Here is a 16,639-nt window from a genome sequence, read left to right as displayed (position 1 = left end):
ATGCATATGAGGCACTAAATGTTGTACTCATTTAACAGTATGCAAGTGTGGAGAAGAATGGTGAATTCTTCATGTCTCCTAATGACTTTGTCACACGATACCTAAAGATAACTGGAGATGGTCTGCCTAATGCAAGCACTGTACAGCTCCTTGCAGGTGTGGTGGATCAGACAAAGGATGGGTAAGTGTGTTTTTGTTTTTTATTATTTTTTTGGTTCATTTAAAAAATACAAACCTATTCTTCAAAAATAATTTGCTCCCTGAAAGGTGCTGGGGTTGTGTTTTGGTTTTTTTTTTTCTCGCCTGCAGTTATATAAAGGAATACAATATCTTCTAAGCGGAAAGAGTAGAAACCACGTTTTGGGCTGAGCAAACTATTTTCAGTCTTCTATGTATTTTTAATTCATTGAAACTTTCGTTTTTGTTGGCTGGCTCCCTTAACTCCTGCTTAGCTTTTCTTCCATGAGTCTTTCTGTCTCTGTTTACTCTATGTATCTGTCACAAACACATTCTAATAGCAATCTAAAATAAGTTTAAATGGTGTAGGAAGAGATCGGAGAAAAGTGTCCCTGCTTTGTTTTGGAGTAGCACTGTCAAAGGTTTTTGCTACTGTTTTTTTCCCTAAAGAGAGAGGAGGAGCAACTAAGGTATTTAGGGAGCCAGTTTGCAGTCTTGGGAAGACATTGGCATTTCTTTAACCCCGCCTTTAAAGTATCTTTAGAGAAACTTTAGAATAATTAGCTATGGACTTAAAGTCTGTAGTAGTGGCATTTTTAGAAACCAGAAAACTTCAGGCATGACTCATCAGTGATTGCAGTGAGGTGCATAAAGCATGACTACAGAATGCGGGCTTCTTAGGGAACAGATGCATGCCTAACAGAACTTTTGCACTAGTTTCTGTGCTCTCTTTTCTGCTTAGCCAGCCTCAGGTATCTGGCAGCTGGGCGCCTTAAACTTTGCAGACAAGTTAATATGATGATTGTTACCCCTGTTAAAAGAATTGTATAAAAGGTTACATTGGTAGCATTGGAGTGATGGCAGCAAGAAAATGGTGGCTTTAGATAGCATTTGACTGAAAGTGTTCAACATTTCTCAGATTTCTTCGCTTAGTTTGATGCTTGCAAAAATGTTATTTTCCAAATTGCACAGCTTCAAATCCGTTCTGTATTAAGAAGATTGAGAGTATAATCCATGCCTTGTGATCTGGATCTCTCTCACAAGCAGAAGCTGGTGTCAGGAGGAGCAAAATGTAAAACTGTAGCCTATGTGAACTTGTTGACAAGTTCGGATTTCATAATGGAGTGTTACCTTGGAGGATTTTTGTGGTGTAGTATTGAGGCTTCTAATTGCTGCATTCTGCCATAGGTAAGGACTCTTTCTGCAGTCCAGCCTGTGCAGTGACAGGGGACTGCATGTTCCTAATGTGACTTAGGAGAGTCTTCTCTGGTATTCAGGCTGTCTTCTTGTTTAGCTACTATACTAATACATGAAAGAATGGAGAAAGTTCTGAAAGTGATTAGCATTCATCACTGTCTAACCTGTCATTGTAGCATTTTCTGTGTTTGGCCAGACGTTTTTATCTTCTTCTAGTGGTGTGTAAAGTAATTCACAGAAGAATTCATCTGAAGCAAGGATGATTTGTTTTTTGGTTCCTGGAATGAAATCTCCTAGGGATGGCAATAGGACCTACTGGTCTTCTGTTGAATTTCCAGCTTGGCAGTCCAGAACTTCTAGTTTTAAAGTACAAAACTGCTTTTGTTAGTGTTCATTTTTAATAGACTGGTCAGTATTTAGAGATTTGCACGTGCTAAGGTCATGAAAGTCCATTCAATTATTTAGCTTTATTTCTAGTATAAAATAGAAGGTAGCTTGCGGGAGCAATGACAAGTTCATTTTGTTATGGTGTTAGTGGTGTGAAGTAGTGCAGTTCTGAAAAAAAGGATCCTAGGGTATTTCTAGAAGCATTTATCCACTGCCTCAGATCCCTGTTCTGCTCTGTAGAAGCATTTATCCTTCATGACTGGTGAACGTGACCACTGTTCACTAAAAGGAACTGAGCCCAGGATCACTGGGATTGTTCCTAGCACTGTAAAAACATTTTTAACTCTTGATTTTGATGAGAAGTTAAGTGTAGGTACCAAGTATAATCAGTGAGAAATACTAAAATAGGTAAGTTACATGGAAGAAAGACAGACAGCGTAAGAGCTTTTGACCTGTGAGCAGAGCAGATAGATTGGCAGAGAGTTGCTTACCTGAAGGAGTCTTTAGCATGAAGTTTAAAGAACAGGACGTACGATCGTACGATCTCACTGTGGTTGCCGTGGACAAAATCTCTCATGTAGCTCTAGCACAACGCCTGCGTTGAAAGAGATTAAGGATTTGAGGGTGTCCACAGGAATTGCTGGTGATGTGACAAAGGTATGAGACATCTTAAGGAAGACCCAGGCATTCAGTGAATATCTGTTGCCATAGGAGCAAATTTTGTCTCCATCTTAAGTTAGGACATAGGGATATTCAGAGTTAGGCTTACCTTCTGTCCTCTTATGGAGGTATCTTTATAAGGTTTCCTTAAAAAAAAGGAAATGCTTTTCTTGCTGATGGCCAGAGGCGGCTTTCAAAGTAGCCAGTTGATAAGAACCCAGATTATTTATAAGCATTATATTACATGGCTGTAGTTTGTATGAAATAGACTTAAGAGCAGTGGCTCATTCTTGGCCTTAAGCTGCTTATTCCTAAATTCAGTTGAAAAAAAAAAATGCTTCATTCAGCTTCAGATGAATTAGAAAGTCCCCCAAAATACAGTGGCTTTCTCAAAGGCCTATCAGCAACAGGCCAGGCATTTTCTGTCCTGCCTACTGCAACATATTGTTTTTCAGTCTTTTGTTGTACTTTTGAACATTAGTATAACAAAATAAGTATTTACTGCACATCTCTGTTTGGACTGTAGTAACTAACACTTTACTGAAAAATACCGTGTGCTTTATTTTTAGAAAGAACAAGCTATTCAAAAATAACACTTAGAAATACCAGCATTTTCCATTATTATTGGATATAAATTTATCCTCTAATGCACCAATTTACACTATACTTAAGTTTACCTAGGCTGCGGCATAAAATAATAGATGTAGCTTCAATTTCTGTCCTATTATGTTATCATGTATAGATTGCTGATACAGTAAAAACATATGCATTGAAAAAAACCTCTTCATCATTGAATTTGTATGTATTATTGCAGTGGGCTATGGCATTTTTCCTTGCATGGCTACATGCAGACTTCCTGTGGTGGGAATGCGTCACGTCTGTCTGGTGCCCAGATATCATGGGCACAAGCACCAACGGAAGCATAGAAGAAAGTATAAAGTAGTAAATAGTGGTTTTACTGCACCATACCCAGTTGTTATGTTTGGACTGTAACTCTTGTGTGTGGAAGTTTTTAAAATATCAAGATCACAGCCTTCTTGAATAAATTGTGCACTATTGGTAATGTTAAGGAGGACATGAAGGTGAAGAAAGACTTTGACCAGTTGGGGAGGATATCTTCAAGACCAAAGTAAAATTTTGTAAATATTTCAGCTTCCTCCTTTTGCACGGTTAAAATTACTAGGCTTTTTTCTGCTTTTGTAGCAGAAATGAGCACTTGTTTGGGTAGATAAAATAACTCTTAAGTAGTATATTGAGGCCCATGTTAATATGTGCTGTTTAATGACACCTAATGATATTCAGTGAAGGGTTATACTAAACCCAAAAAGGGTGATGCTAAACCAGAGAGAAAATGTGTTACCCAGGCAACTACCCCTGTGCAGTATAGAGAAGTGAGCATATGGCTATGTAGTACACATTATTTCAGCATCTTTAAGCATTAAAAATCACACGTGTAATTGACTGTGAAAAATTACTGCTCAGTTACTGTATTGTATGGTCATAATAGAAGTAAATGAATACGTCATTGTTGTTAGAATAGATCTGTTGGGAATCACTAGCAGGCTAGTCTACTTAAGGAGCAAAAATACAATAAGAAGAAAATAGCTGGTTTAATTAACATGTAAAAATTGGGTTAATTTGAATTCAGCTGGCGCAGCAGATATTAATGTCTCTTGTTTAATAGTCTGTCTAGAACCACACAATCTGTACACTTTTAATCTTCTGGTACTATGAATAATTGTTTTTAAAAATTGATATGGGGTTAATTTAAGCATCTATCTGACTTCTAGGGCTATTTATTACTTGCAAATATTGACAAAGAATACTTCTACCAATATAAAATCTTATAGAAGTGTTAATGCATGAAGTTTTAATCAAATCCGGGCATAATAACATAGACTGTGTTATTACTGTAGTGCTAGGATTCTGCTGGGATAGGTGTTGTATTTCTTTTCTGTGCTCTCATCACTATGTTGGGGTCTGTTGGTAAGGAGATGTGCTCGTTGTTGTTTCATGCAAAAAGCAGCTTTGTCAAAATGCTATTAGCAGGTATTTTACATTTTTAATTCTAAACAATCCTGTTCAGAGTCTTGTTGCCTGCTGTCTATTTTGTTCGAGGGGGTGGGGTGGGGGGCTTTATAATCTTTGGGACAGAAAAATTCAGTTCCTTGTATCTAGTTGCTGTTGTGGAAGTTGTCAGGTATGTAACCAATAATAGCAGATAATAATAGGTAATAATGAGCTTTTGTAACCTGTAAGCCACATAGTAACAATAAATATGCATTCTGCAAAACTGTGTAGGTTGTGATATATTGCTTTAAAATTGAAGGAAATGTTGCATTTTTTAAAATTTCTTTTGGCTTAGGAGAGGTACAAGCTTTCTTCTGTCTAACAACTGAGTATCTGTTTATTGTGTGTCTAACAGTAGAGAGTGCTGAGAGCTCCCACGAAGCTTCAAATAAACAACTCAATGGCCTGCCCATGTGCTAACCTGTGCATATGTAGTAAGTCATTGGCTTCTTTGCCAGTAAAGCTTAAGGCATGCTTGTATGTTTACTGGCATCATCAATTGTGAGTTTAATATTAAGAATACCTGGGGAGGTTTCTTTCTATTTATTTCTCACACTACGTAATAACCTATGGTGGCAAGTTCCCAGGGCTAATTATTTGTTAGACTATTTCTGACTCTACATATACTTTCTTTTCCTTTTACCTAGTGCATATATATTCAGGAAAGTAAAGCTTTTTGGTCTTCTTTGTGCTCTGCTTTTTTTTCAAGTCTTTTGTTTGGCTGCTCGTGTTTTCATGTTCTTCACAGAAATCAGCTTCTGTTACCCTGTGCAGATTTGGCTGCTGATGTGCAGCAAGAACACTTCTGTGTGACTTGAAATTAATTCCCTTAAGACAGGGTGACTGGAAATTGCTGTATAGTCATGGGTCATCATGACTTGATGGAATAAATGTCTTTTCCAACCTATTTGAACACTTTGTTCTTCACTGTTATTGCATACTGAGGGGAATTTTATATTGAACTGGCTGCAGTGTTATTTTGAGTAGAAGTCCTAAGGATACAGTTCACTTCTCATAGAAAAAAAATTAACTTTTTTTTTGTGCGTGTGGTTCTTGACATCTGTTACGCTGAATTTAGTGCTTCTCAGAAATAAATCTTTGCTTTCCAGCTGCTGCAATGTGAACCATTAAAGCTGCGTGCTTGTAAGGCTGACATAGAACAGTCTCGAGAGAGGGCAAGCTTAAACACCCCAGACTGCCAGCAGGCCCTGCAGCCACACATTTGAAGAAGATATTAAACTGTACAACCGAGACGTTAAAGAAGTAACAAAGCAGAAAAATGATTGGCCTCTTTAGGAACAGGAGTTTGATCTCCATGTGAACTCTTGGGTGTGACCCAGAGAAATTAGAACTGCTCAAGGTCTTTGCTGTATCAAATCTACTGCTGGAAACCGTGCCAAGTTGTCTAATTATATATTTCTGCTTATTAACTAACTTAAGGAAGGGCACCTCTGCTTTTATCTCTGTTTTACTACTGCACTCAAGTATTGAGAACCTGGCTGTAATGACGGATTTGCTGCTTTTGGGCCTAGGAAGAATATGCAGACTACTGCTTGAAATTTATGACTCAACACGCAGGACCGGAGGGCTGTGATGGATGAGTAATAAGTTGCTAGCAAACAGATAACCTTCTGATCAGTTCCTTCTGAAGTGAGTGGCAGCTGGTAGGTCTTGAATGGATTTGCTTTACAAAAGCCTTAAGTACTGAGTCTTAAGTGAAGTTAGTCATATCTTTATTGGCTCTCTGTCTTGCCAAGGAGGGAGGTAGGCTCCCCCAGAGGGATGTTCAGTTAGACATTAAAGCTGAGGTGAGTAGCCACACTGAGCACTTTGCTTATTTGATGTTTTGTTGGGACTTATTGAGAGGAAGAGTTCCTTGTTCAACAGAGTAATTTCCATCTAGTGATAGAAAGGCCTCCTGACGGCATTGGTGGGTATTTGAGGCATTGAGGGCATTTGAGGATAAATTTTAATCCCTATTGATAACATTTTGTACACATTTTGGTTGTGTTCTTAGTTCTTTTGTATAATCCATGTGCTATTGTATTTCAGTTTTCTGCAAGCAAGTGGTTTAATAGCTCTTGCTTTTTCCTTCATCCCTTAGGTTGATATCCTTTCAAGAGTTTGTGGCATTTGAATCAGTCCTGTGTGCTCCAGATGCATTGTTCATAGTAGCCTTTCAGCTATTTGACAAGACTGGGAAAGGAGAAGTTACTTTTGGTAAGACTTTTTCTTAAATGTACACTCTTAATTTAAAAATCCCGATTTATCCTAAACCCTGTTTCACCTTCTGTTACTGTAGGAAACACAGTGATAGGTAGCGGAACTACACTAGTGCCAAGCAGCTTTCTGGCTGAGTTTTTTTAATCATTTACATGTGCACAATATGAAGTCAAAGTCATGGTTGTCTTCATGGTTTTCTCTGGAGAACTGGTCACTTCTCTTTTTTTCTTCCTCCGTGTGCTTGTGCAGGTGTTCGGAACAGCAGTGAAAGGTAGCTATAGGAAATGATTGTAAAACAACAAGAAAGTTGCCAGAAGACTGGGGTGAATTTTGAGTCTGAAATTACTCTGAATTATTTTTTGTTGAAATTGGCTGTATTTCGAGCTGGCTTCCTCTTCAGGCTTAAACCTTTCTTCTGTGAGATTTTGCAATAAGAAGTCCATTATTACACACCCACCTACCCTGAAAATTCAACTGCCCATTGGAGGTGTGGTGCTTGCACTGGCAACGTGAAAAGCCAGTTTAGAAATCAATTATGGGAACTGTTTATTTCTAGATACTACAGAGACAGCTTTTGATATCTGCAGGGCTATCTGCCACCTGCCTAATGATAAGGAAGGTCTGGAAGAAGGATCCAAAAATTAGCAGTTTTGAATAATTTCAGACATTGAACTTGCAGTTCAAAAAGTATGGGGGATTTTTTTTGCCTTAAGTAGCTACACTGGATAAAATTGCTGTTTCTAATCTGCTGCATTTGGACATGATTATTCACGTATCTCGAGCTTTATTAATTTGTTGTTAAACAGTTTTGAGTAAAAGGAAAGCTAGATGACACTGTTGCTTTGTCTTCTCAGAATGTGTGGTTCACATGTCCTTTGTCTTTTGCCAGTATTCCCCATGCAGGTTTTGTGCTCAGTTTAAAAAGCCCTTCCCTTTCCATTTAAACTGATAAGATCCTATTTCCTTGCTTGAAGCATCATTGTATTCCTTCTTCCATCTCCAAAAATCTGCATTTGAAGTTGCAGCTGGTGAGAAGACTTGATGTCTCTTCTTGTGTCTCTTTGGGTTTTTTTTCATTATTTTGGTTGTCTGTTGAGGTTGTGAAAGATGCGCTTCTTGTGTGCAATATTATGTGTTAGAACAGCTTTTTAAAAATTACTATGGATGCTAAAAGATTTGAAAGAATTTCAGGAAAAAGTTCTGCTGATAGTAACCTTGATGAAGGAAGTATTTTGTGCATGTGTATGACAGAGAGGCAAGGAGAGATGGTATGCTTTTAAATCGGGAAGGCACACGTATTTTGCAGAGGTTTTGTTCCAGTGAAGGCAAACCAGGGTTCCTGGAATGCCTGTGATGTGCAGGTTCTTGTCTGCATCAGAGCCCCAGGTTGCTTGGAGTACTCGTTAATAATCTAGGAAGAACTGTAGTTGTTTGATCTGAATGCTGAATCAGTCCAACTTAACTTTTTAACTCTTGACATTCTTGTTGTATTTTTACTGCTGGGAGATGCTTCCCTTGGGGTTTAACACAGTGAGTCAAGGGATTTGTTTGGCATTTGAAATCCATTCAAGTTCTTCTAGTGATGAGAGAAAATCCTATGCCAGTTTGTGCTTAAGGTTTTTGAAAGAGACATGCCAACATTGGCAGAACCTCAGATAGTCCTTCCTCTCCCGCTTTGAAAGTATACTTCGAAAATATAAATGAATTTGTAACTTCTGTATAGTACCTTGTGGCTACTGTCCCAGCAAACGCCTGAAGTGGGGAGGATGTGAGAGCTGTCTCAGTGTTGTGCATTCTCAGTAGAAATAGTTAACCTTTAGACAAAGCTGGCTTCTATTTTCTATCTTAAGAAAAAGAAGCTTTTTTCCACCATTATGAAAAAGAACTCTAATATTTTCACAAATAAATTATTACAATAGTGCCCTGTAACTTTGCCACTTAGTGCCTCAGTCATGCGTCTTTGAGGTTAGTTATGAGATCTTTTTCCATTGAATGAGAGTGGGATCAAGTCCTTATCAAGGTTAGGAGACTTAAATAGGGTTTTGTATACTGTGGAATTACAGTGTGAAAGGAACAGAAGAAAAGGGAAAGGATCGTTTTTCACTATACTGCTGTTAACTGTAGTATCTCAAGGATCCCATTATACGTCTGTATCTCGTTTTATTGTTGTAAAGGAACAGCATGGCTTATCTGTGGAGTCATTATTTTACTGTATGCTTAGATAATAGTGCAAATATTTTAGCTTATACTAAATGGAATATTGGGCTTCCCAGCTGTGAACTTCACATTTTCTACTAAGCAAATCCTCCAAATCTTATTGTTCCACAGGTGGGCTTAGCTTGGCACCTATGTAAACCAAATTAATAATGGGCTCTGCGTCAGTGAAGTTTTACACTGAATGCCACATCTAGGCTGTGCATTTTTGGAGAGACGTTCTGGATAAAGAAGTTCCAGCATTTAATACTTTGCATTTACTTTTATTGAAAAAAACACTGCACTCTACTTTAGCTTTTAGGTTGGAAATGCTTTTGCATTTTTGCCATATGTTGACAATTACAAATGTTTCATTTCTTTCAAGTTACAGGTTAGCTCTACCTTGTTCTTTAAGAGAGCCACCATCTGTTTTAAAGGGCTGATTGGCAAGCGCTCTGTATGACTATGGGGGTGGGAAATGTTTCTAATTTATTGCTTTTTGAGGTGAATGAAATGGCCACGAGTAAATTAGTGGCCAGTGGCTGACTGAGACTACACCTGGCCATTGCATCTTGGCATAGATTTATCTGCTGCTGAAGTGTCAAGGCTTTGACAGTTTGCAAAGAGTTAAAGCTCTCAGCAGGAAAGTGGGAGGAAGTTTAGCTGGCTTTTAAATTCTAGGCAAAGAGCAAGCCATTGCTTCTTACTGTTAAGTGTTGACAGGCACATAAAAGCTGATAATGTAAGTCCAGGGGTTTAAGAGACTTAGTAGTGTTGCTTTTTTGTCGTATGACTGTATTTTAATGCCTCATTAAAGAAGCAGAGCCCTTTGAAATTCTTTACTAGATGGCATTTAAAAAAAGGTGAGATGGTTGGGTAAAAACGTCAGTGTTTAAAAACTAAGTCATCTTAACCTCCATCTCTGATTTTGGATGGATAAATGAAATGATGAAAGCTAACAGTCCCGAGTTCTGAATAACACAGCGGTGATATCCAAGGACTGGAACTCTCCTTTTCTTATACCAGTTCTCACAGTTCTAGTGAAGGGCAAAATAAGCGTTGTCCATGTTGGTTTTGCTCACAGAGGAAGGAAAGGCAGAAAAGGGGAAATAATTCCCTGAGTCTGTGCTTGCAGCCAGTATTGAACCCGTCTTTGAACATTTTAATTCTGATTTGTTTTAAAGTAAAATTTTGCACCAGACAGAAATTCGTGGTCTTGTACTTAATGAAATGTTTGTGTCAAATGTGGTGTGTATTTTTCTAGGTTTGTGGTTTTTTTTTAACGGTCTTCTAATTCAACCTGAAGCTGTTTCAAAATGAGTGCTATGCTGCTTTGAGGAATATGAATATGCCGTAAAGCAAGTCAGTCTTTAAATTAAAAAAAAAAAAAAAAGAAAAAGAAAAACAGCTCCCCTCCAAGCCCACAACCACGAAGAGAATGAGTGACCCAAACCCAAAATTATTGCATGTTGAGTGTAACAGCTGCAGAATCAAACAATGTATGCTGCTTTTGACTCAAAAAAGTTTATTTATGTGTAGGCAGCAGCTATTGTGGGTCTCTGTTTCTGTTATTAATGATATCAGTACAGTTCTTAGATAAACACATTAATTAAGGATACATCTTACTAAGTACTCCTATTTGCTTATCTGATACTTGAATTGCCTGAATACTTGTTTGTAAACTTTCTAGAAGCACGTAGCTCTTAACAGAGATTTAAATAGCTGTACAGCTATTATGATGAGCTTCAGAGCTTTTCCTCTTAGGATAATGCTCTGATACTTTTTCAATATGCAAAGAATTATTATAGGAGCCTCACAATTGCTTTCCTGACTGGAGGATTAGATTCAGACTGCGTGAGCTAGCTCTTGCTTTGTTACAGAGGATTATAATTTTTTTTTATGCTTTGCCCTGTAATTGCTTGGTATGGCTTGGCTTTTCTTATGGGATCTGTAATTCTTTTTTTTTCTTGCACAACACCTAGCTTAGTGATGCCCAGCCTGGTATACTCAATACCACATAAAGCAAGGAAAAGCTAAATCTGAATTACTGCAGTAAATTGCTGAGGCTTTAAGGATTGATCACTTGATAATTTGCAATATTTGATATTTTTTTAGTGAAATTTCCATTGCTGGTTCAAGTTGACTAGAAACCATTTGTAGTCAGTGACGTGTTAGCTTAAACGTACACAGTGGAACATTTGTTGCTTTATAAATGACAGTTGCCTAGATATGATGATCCCAACAACAACGTTACAAATGCAAAATTTGTTTGGTTTCTGATATTTCTTGATACTATTTTTGGAGAATTTCATTTCTAGACATATGTTAACTTGGTAAGTTTTTCTTGGTGTTTTTTCTTTTAGTTAAAATGTTATGTAGCCAGGCAGACTTTCATGAAGGCATCTTAAGCAAAACAAAGCCTGTTTAGTCACAAAATAAATCTGTCATCATGGATACTAGAAGCTCCATTCTTTTATGCAGTTGTATTTCCTTTGGTCTAGAAAATACAGTTCAGTTTTTTAAGTCATCCAGAACTGAAATTCAGTGTTTCAGTTTGTTCTTCGTTGTTGGTTTTGTTTTGTCTGTCTTTTTTTTTTTTTTTTTATAAATGAGAGTTGCCTGCTGACAGATGCCAGGCTGAAGGCTGAGCATCTCTCTTGTTCTTTACCAAAACCTAAGGAATGATCATAGAATCATCAAATGGTTTAGATTGGAAGGAACTGTGGCAGCCATCTGGTTCAAGTCCTTGCAGGGCCATCAAGACCAGGTTGCTCTGAGGACGACATCCAATCAAGGTTTAAATAACTCTGAGGATGGAGACTGCAGCCTCTATCAGCAAGTATCTGCCAGTGTTCAACCACTGTTATAGCAAAAAATAATTTCCTGGTGCCTGGTTGGGATTGCCCATGTTCTGTCTTGAATGCATTACCTCTTGTCCTTCCACTGTGCAGTTCCATCTTCCCTTCACCCTCATGTTGGATAATTGTAGACAGCAATGAGGTTCTCCATTAGGCTGCCCTTCTCCAGGGTGAAAATTTCACACCATCAGCCTCTCTATGCAAGTCACGTGCATCAATCTCCGACTATCTTATATGGAGAAAATAGAAGTGGTATTTTATTTTAGTTAGCCAGGTTATGCTGTTTGCCTTGGTGGAAGTGATCTGTTTTTTTTCATTATTATTCTTCAGGGGAAAAAAAGGATAAATTTAGATTTTATGCCCTTATGGGGCCTTGTGATTTCCAAATCTGTCGTCTTTGGGCTCTGGCAGTTTGTTGCTTAGTTCTAAGGAGGCCAGGAAAGGTAATAAAGAAACTTAAGTCTGTTGCCAGTAAACTGAAAATATGGATATCCACAGCTGCAGGAGAAATATTTTTAAGGGGTTACATCTTGGAAAAATGTTGAAAACCTTTTCTGTAAGTCAGTTATGTAATATTTTGTATATAAATTCATGTTGTTTGCCCTTATATCCAAGGAGGACAGAAGAAGCAAACAAGCTTGGATCTGGAGTCTTAACAGCTGAAAGTGATGTTACTTTTGTAAAGGGCCTGCTTTTTGGGGGTATTTACAGTGTTTAGCAGAAGTAACAGATGTGCTCAGGTATCTCAGTCAAAAATCTGGGCCTAGCTAAATTGGACAGTGTGTGGATATGCCGTGAGGAAGTGAATTCATAGTTTTTTAGAAGTGACAAGAACACAAACAACCATCACAGGGGGAAGGTAGGAGGTTTTAAAAGTGAGGCCATTTTCAGAAGGGTGAAACTCAAAGCATATCGTGGATATTTTGATTGGGAAAAATCGTGAAGTCACAAGCATGTTCTCATGATCATGTTTTCATTAACGTAAAATTAATCTGTAAGACTGCTCCGTCATTGTTGAAAAGTTTGGATAAGGTAGTGAAGTTATAACCCGAGTAAATTTTGTTTAGTAGCTAGTGCCTCTCTCCTAAAAGAGAATGCATGCTAAACTTCTTGTTAGGATTTATACTGGACTTTATGGTCTGTTGGGGGCTTTTGTCATTTTTAAAGTCTAGTTACTTCACCTGAAAGACATTTGGTTAGCAATGCTGGTCTTATCTCACCGCTGTGAACAGCAGGTGCTGTACAGCCTTTGCTGCTTCCTCCAACCACAAGATGGATGTGGTTAACATCTGAATGGAGGCAGACTCTCTAGGGAGAGACTCCAGCCTCCTACTTCTCTGCCCTGCTGTGACAGCTTCTAAGGGTGCTGGCACTCCACTGGGACTGTCACAGTACAGTCTCTTTTCTTTCTGGAGATGTGCCGAGTTAACTTGTTCATTTTATGAGACCAGCCCAACAACTACCATAAGCTTTTGCTTTCCATTGATGTACTCCACATGATCATAGGTTACCTGGAGGTGAAAAGCCATTGTGAAGACATCCATTTTTTGATATATACAGAGCTTTATTGCACTTTTAATAATTAGTTTGTCTTACATAAATAACACCCCTTTTTTTTTTGGAACTTTTTTAATGACTTATGAGCAGTGTTTTCTGAACAAATCTGTGTAGATGCACAGCAATATCAGATCAGCATGCATATGTCGTATGGTATCTTGTCAGAGATCAGAAGAACTGCTTCAAGGCTGTTCCAGTTCAGTGGGTCAAAAATCCAGTTTTTATGAAAGGCTAAGTGTAGATTTGCACGATTTACTATAATGGCTCCAATTTTAAAAGACGAGTAACATAGGGCACTTCCAGTTGGTGGGATAATTCAAGAATACTGCATGCTCAGATAGCTAAAATATTGTCCTTTCCTCTGCTACTTCATGGCACTTAAAAAAAATAGGTGTAGAAAAGGTGGGAAAAAGCCAATTTGAGTGTAAATTTCAGCTATATGAGGTCAGTCCTTGGTTAACAGTAAGCTGAGGATTAGTCATCTTTCATGCAGCTGTATATCTTTTTGGAAAAAAAAAACCCAACGTGATTATTAGGCAGCATTTGGGGAGGAACCAGAAGCTTCCACACCAGAATGTATTTAATCTGTGGGAGCAGCAGTATACCGCTTTGTAAGCTTAATTTTTATTTTAATTTTTTCCCCATCACCTTTGCATATTGTCCTGGAATTGCAGAACACGAGGTAAAAACTTCAGCAGGCCCTGCAAGCTAGGGAAGTGTTTTGTTATTACAAATTCTAATATGAAATTTCAGATAGCAAAATACACATACTTTTGCAGTGTGTGTAATTTAGTTTTCTAAATTGGAAAATCTGCTGTTACCTAGCAGTTAATGACTATTTTTTTCCAACATTTGGAATGCAGGACCTGATTCGATAAGCTGGTAAAAGAAAACAAAACCGAGAACACTGGATGTGCTCAAAGTGAAAATTACAGTTTAGGTGGGTTTGGAGGCAGATAGTTAGACATTTTAATTGAACTAAAATAGTTTTAAACTAATACAGTACTGTTGTGGGAGTACATTTTGAGGTGCATTTGAAATTGAAGTATTTAAGTGGGGGAAAATGTATGTTAATGCTTTGCAAGAAAGTGATGGTTTTTTTTTTAATACCAACTGTCTAAGCAAAATAGCTGTTAAAGAAATAGAGCTCTCAAGTCTGTATGGGAGAGTAAAGTGTAAAGTTTAGGATAATTTTTTGAGCCAAGAGTTTGCTTTTTTCACTTTGGTTGGTGTATTAAACTGCTGTAGGAAACAGTCGTGAATTCTGAAGTGAATATGTATTCCTTGACAACTACAGTGAAGTCAGCCCCTGCCATTGTAAAGAAAGATGTTGAGGCAGTTTAGATTCTGAAACTCCTGTGTTTTTAACATCTCTGTGATAGAGATAACCAAAATGAGCCCAGATAATGATTTCAGTTGCCCACGTGGAAATGAGGATATTGAGTTTGATATGACAGCTTTGGTTGCCCATAAACAACGCCAGTGAAAAACCTTTGCTTGGCCATTACAATTCAGCACTAGTGCACAGCTGGACTAGCTCAACATAATTAAATTGGTTAAAATGACCATTTTTATTGTTTTAGTTTAAATTTGTATTTAGGGTTTTTCTCTGGTTTTGGAGTAGCAAGCACTATTAAAAAACAAGCTACTGCTTACACATCTGTGCACACACAAAACTATCCAAAGAGGTGAATTCTGGAGTTTTTTATATGTGCGGTCATGTTTTTCAGGTGCAGGTGAATCTGATCTTAGTCTAAATGGATTAAGTGCACTAATGGCAGGTTTTGCACTCTTTTGAATGAATCCATTTTAAAACAGTGGTGGTACCACATGATATAGAGTACAAATAAATTGCACTGACCTGAGTTGCTATCTATACGCCCCCCCTTCTTGAGTCATGTAATACAATCCCATTATCTTTAAACTATGCACTCCGTTTCTACTGTGCCATCTTCAGTTTGAGTGTTCTGCCAGATACCTTCCTAGTAATATTTTAAGGAGGAAAGATCCTAATTGATCTTTTTTTTTAGTGATTCAGAAGTGCAGAAAAGGTTTTGGTCCATGTTTTGCAAGGAATTAAGAGGCAATGAAAATAAAGCATTACTGTATTATTTTGGAGCTTCTAACCTATGGAAGAAGGTCCTGTGACAGCTCTTTCTGCTCTTATTGCTTTGTTGATGAAATTTGAAGGGATGAGTGACTTTCCTTTGCAATTCTTCATGATCAAGCTATTCCAATGTGTTATTTAGTTTACAGCACGGCCACTATAAAACTATTTCGACTCATTTCCTTGGCAAAGCAGCAGGGAGATGAAGAAGGTGATTGTAGTACTTGTGCTTCCAGAGTCTTCTGGGTGAATGAGGATAAATGGGCCACCCTGCCAAGTACTTGGACTACCCATCAGTCCACATCAAAGCTGCATCTCATGCCATCAAAGAATCAGTGGAAGCACAGTAGACAATCTTCCAGTCAACTACATGCACTGTATAATCAAACATGCACTCCTTCAGACCTGGTGTTAGTTGCCAAGAAATGCTGACATCAATACACAGTATAATTTTGAGAAGATCAAGTACTGTAGGAAGTTCTTTTACTATGGTACTAAATACCTGCACTGTTGCAGTAGTCTGTGTTTTCCAAGTCATAGCAAAAATTAAGTGTAGGTCTCCTGCTTGGACTATTTGGAGTGATATTTGTACTGATATGAAATTCGGAGGCATGTGTGCAGCCTTTAATCTCTAAAATAGACAAGGGAATGCCAATGCCATGGATACAGATGTTGCTGTATTCGTTGGTGCCCTGATGAGATTTTAAGTTCCATTGCCATTTAAGTTCCTTTGCTATTTGTAATGCCAATTATTTAAGCATTGTGTTTATTCTGAAATTACTGTTCTTCTCACTTCTGGATGTTAGTTTTTCTTGAACCACAGCTAGGGAGGAGTTTATAAGACACGGAGTAGGGGAAGCAAGATAGATTATTCCTTCAAGATAGCTAGTGTATGATAACTATTTAAAATGAAATTACAGTGCTGTAATCAGAGGACACTCATAACTTTCATATGTTAACAAGTCGAAGTAAAGATTGTGAGGAGCCTGGACCCATCAAGAGGAATTAGAGACTACTTTTACACTAGCTAAAATTTTCTTCTCTCTTATTTGTATAAAATAAGAAAGCACGTTTTTTTTCTCTGACAAAGTCAAATCTGGAGTTCAACCAAACATAGCTTTTGGTAAACAGTGACTTGTTCCTGGTCTCATCCAAACAGTATCAGTGTTTTGCTCTGGGGAAATTCAGGACAGGAGATGAGAGGGAAAGA

At 37.9% G+C, this 16,639-nt stretch overlaps 1 protein-coding gene across 3 annotated transcripts in view; it reads left to right on the top strand.

Annotated features, from left to right (window-relative positions):
• SLC25A13 (solute carrier family 25 member 13) overlaps positions 1–16,639 on the top strand; it is a 102,768-nt gene that overhangs the window by 29,288 nt on the left and 56,841 nt on the right. For all 3 annotated transcript variants that reach the window (XM_069859678.1, XM_069859679.1, XM_069859677.1), the window contains exons 3-4: positions 39–181; positions 6,596–6,711. In XM_069859678.1, the coding sequence (XP_069715779.1) occupies positions 39–181; positions 6,596–6,711 (259 nt within the window). The remainder of the gene's footprint in view (positions 1–38; positions 182–6,595; positions 6,712–16,639) is intronic.

The sequence above is a fragment of the Phaenicophaeus curvirostris genome, chromosome 6, assembly GCF_032191515.1.
Source record: "Phaenicophaeus curvirostris isolate KB17595 chromosome 6, BPBGC_Pcur_1.0, whole genome shotgun sequence".
NCBI lineage: Eukaryota > Metazoa > Chordata > Aves > Cuculiformes > Cuculidae > Phaenicophaeus > Phaenicophaeus curvirostris.
The sequence above is the reverse complement of the archived record's forward strand: the minus strand, read 5'-3'. Positions and strand labels throughout refer to the sequence as shown.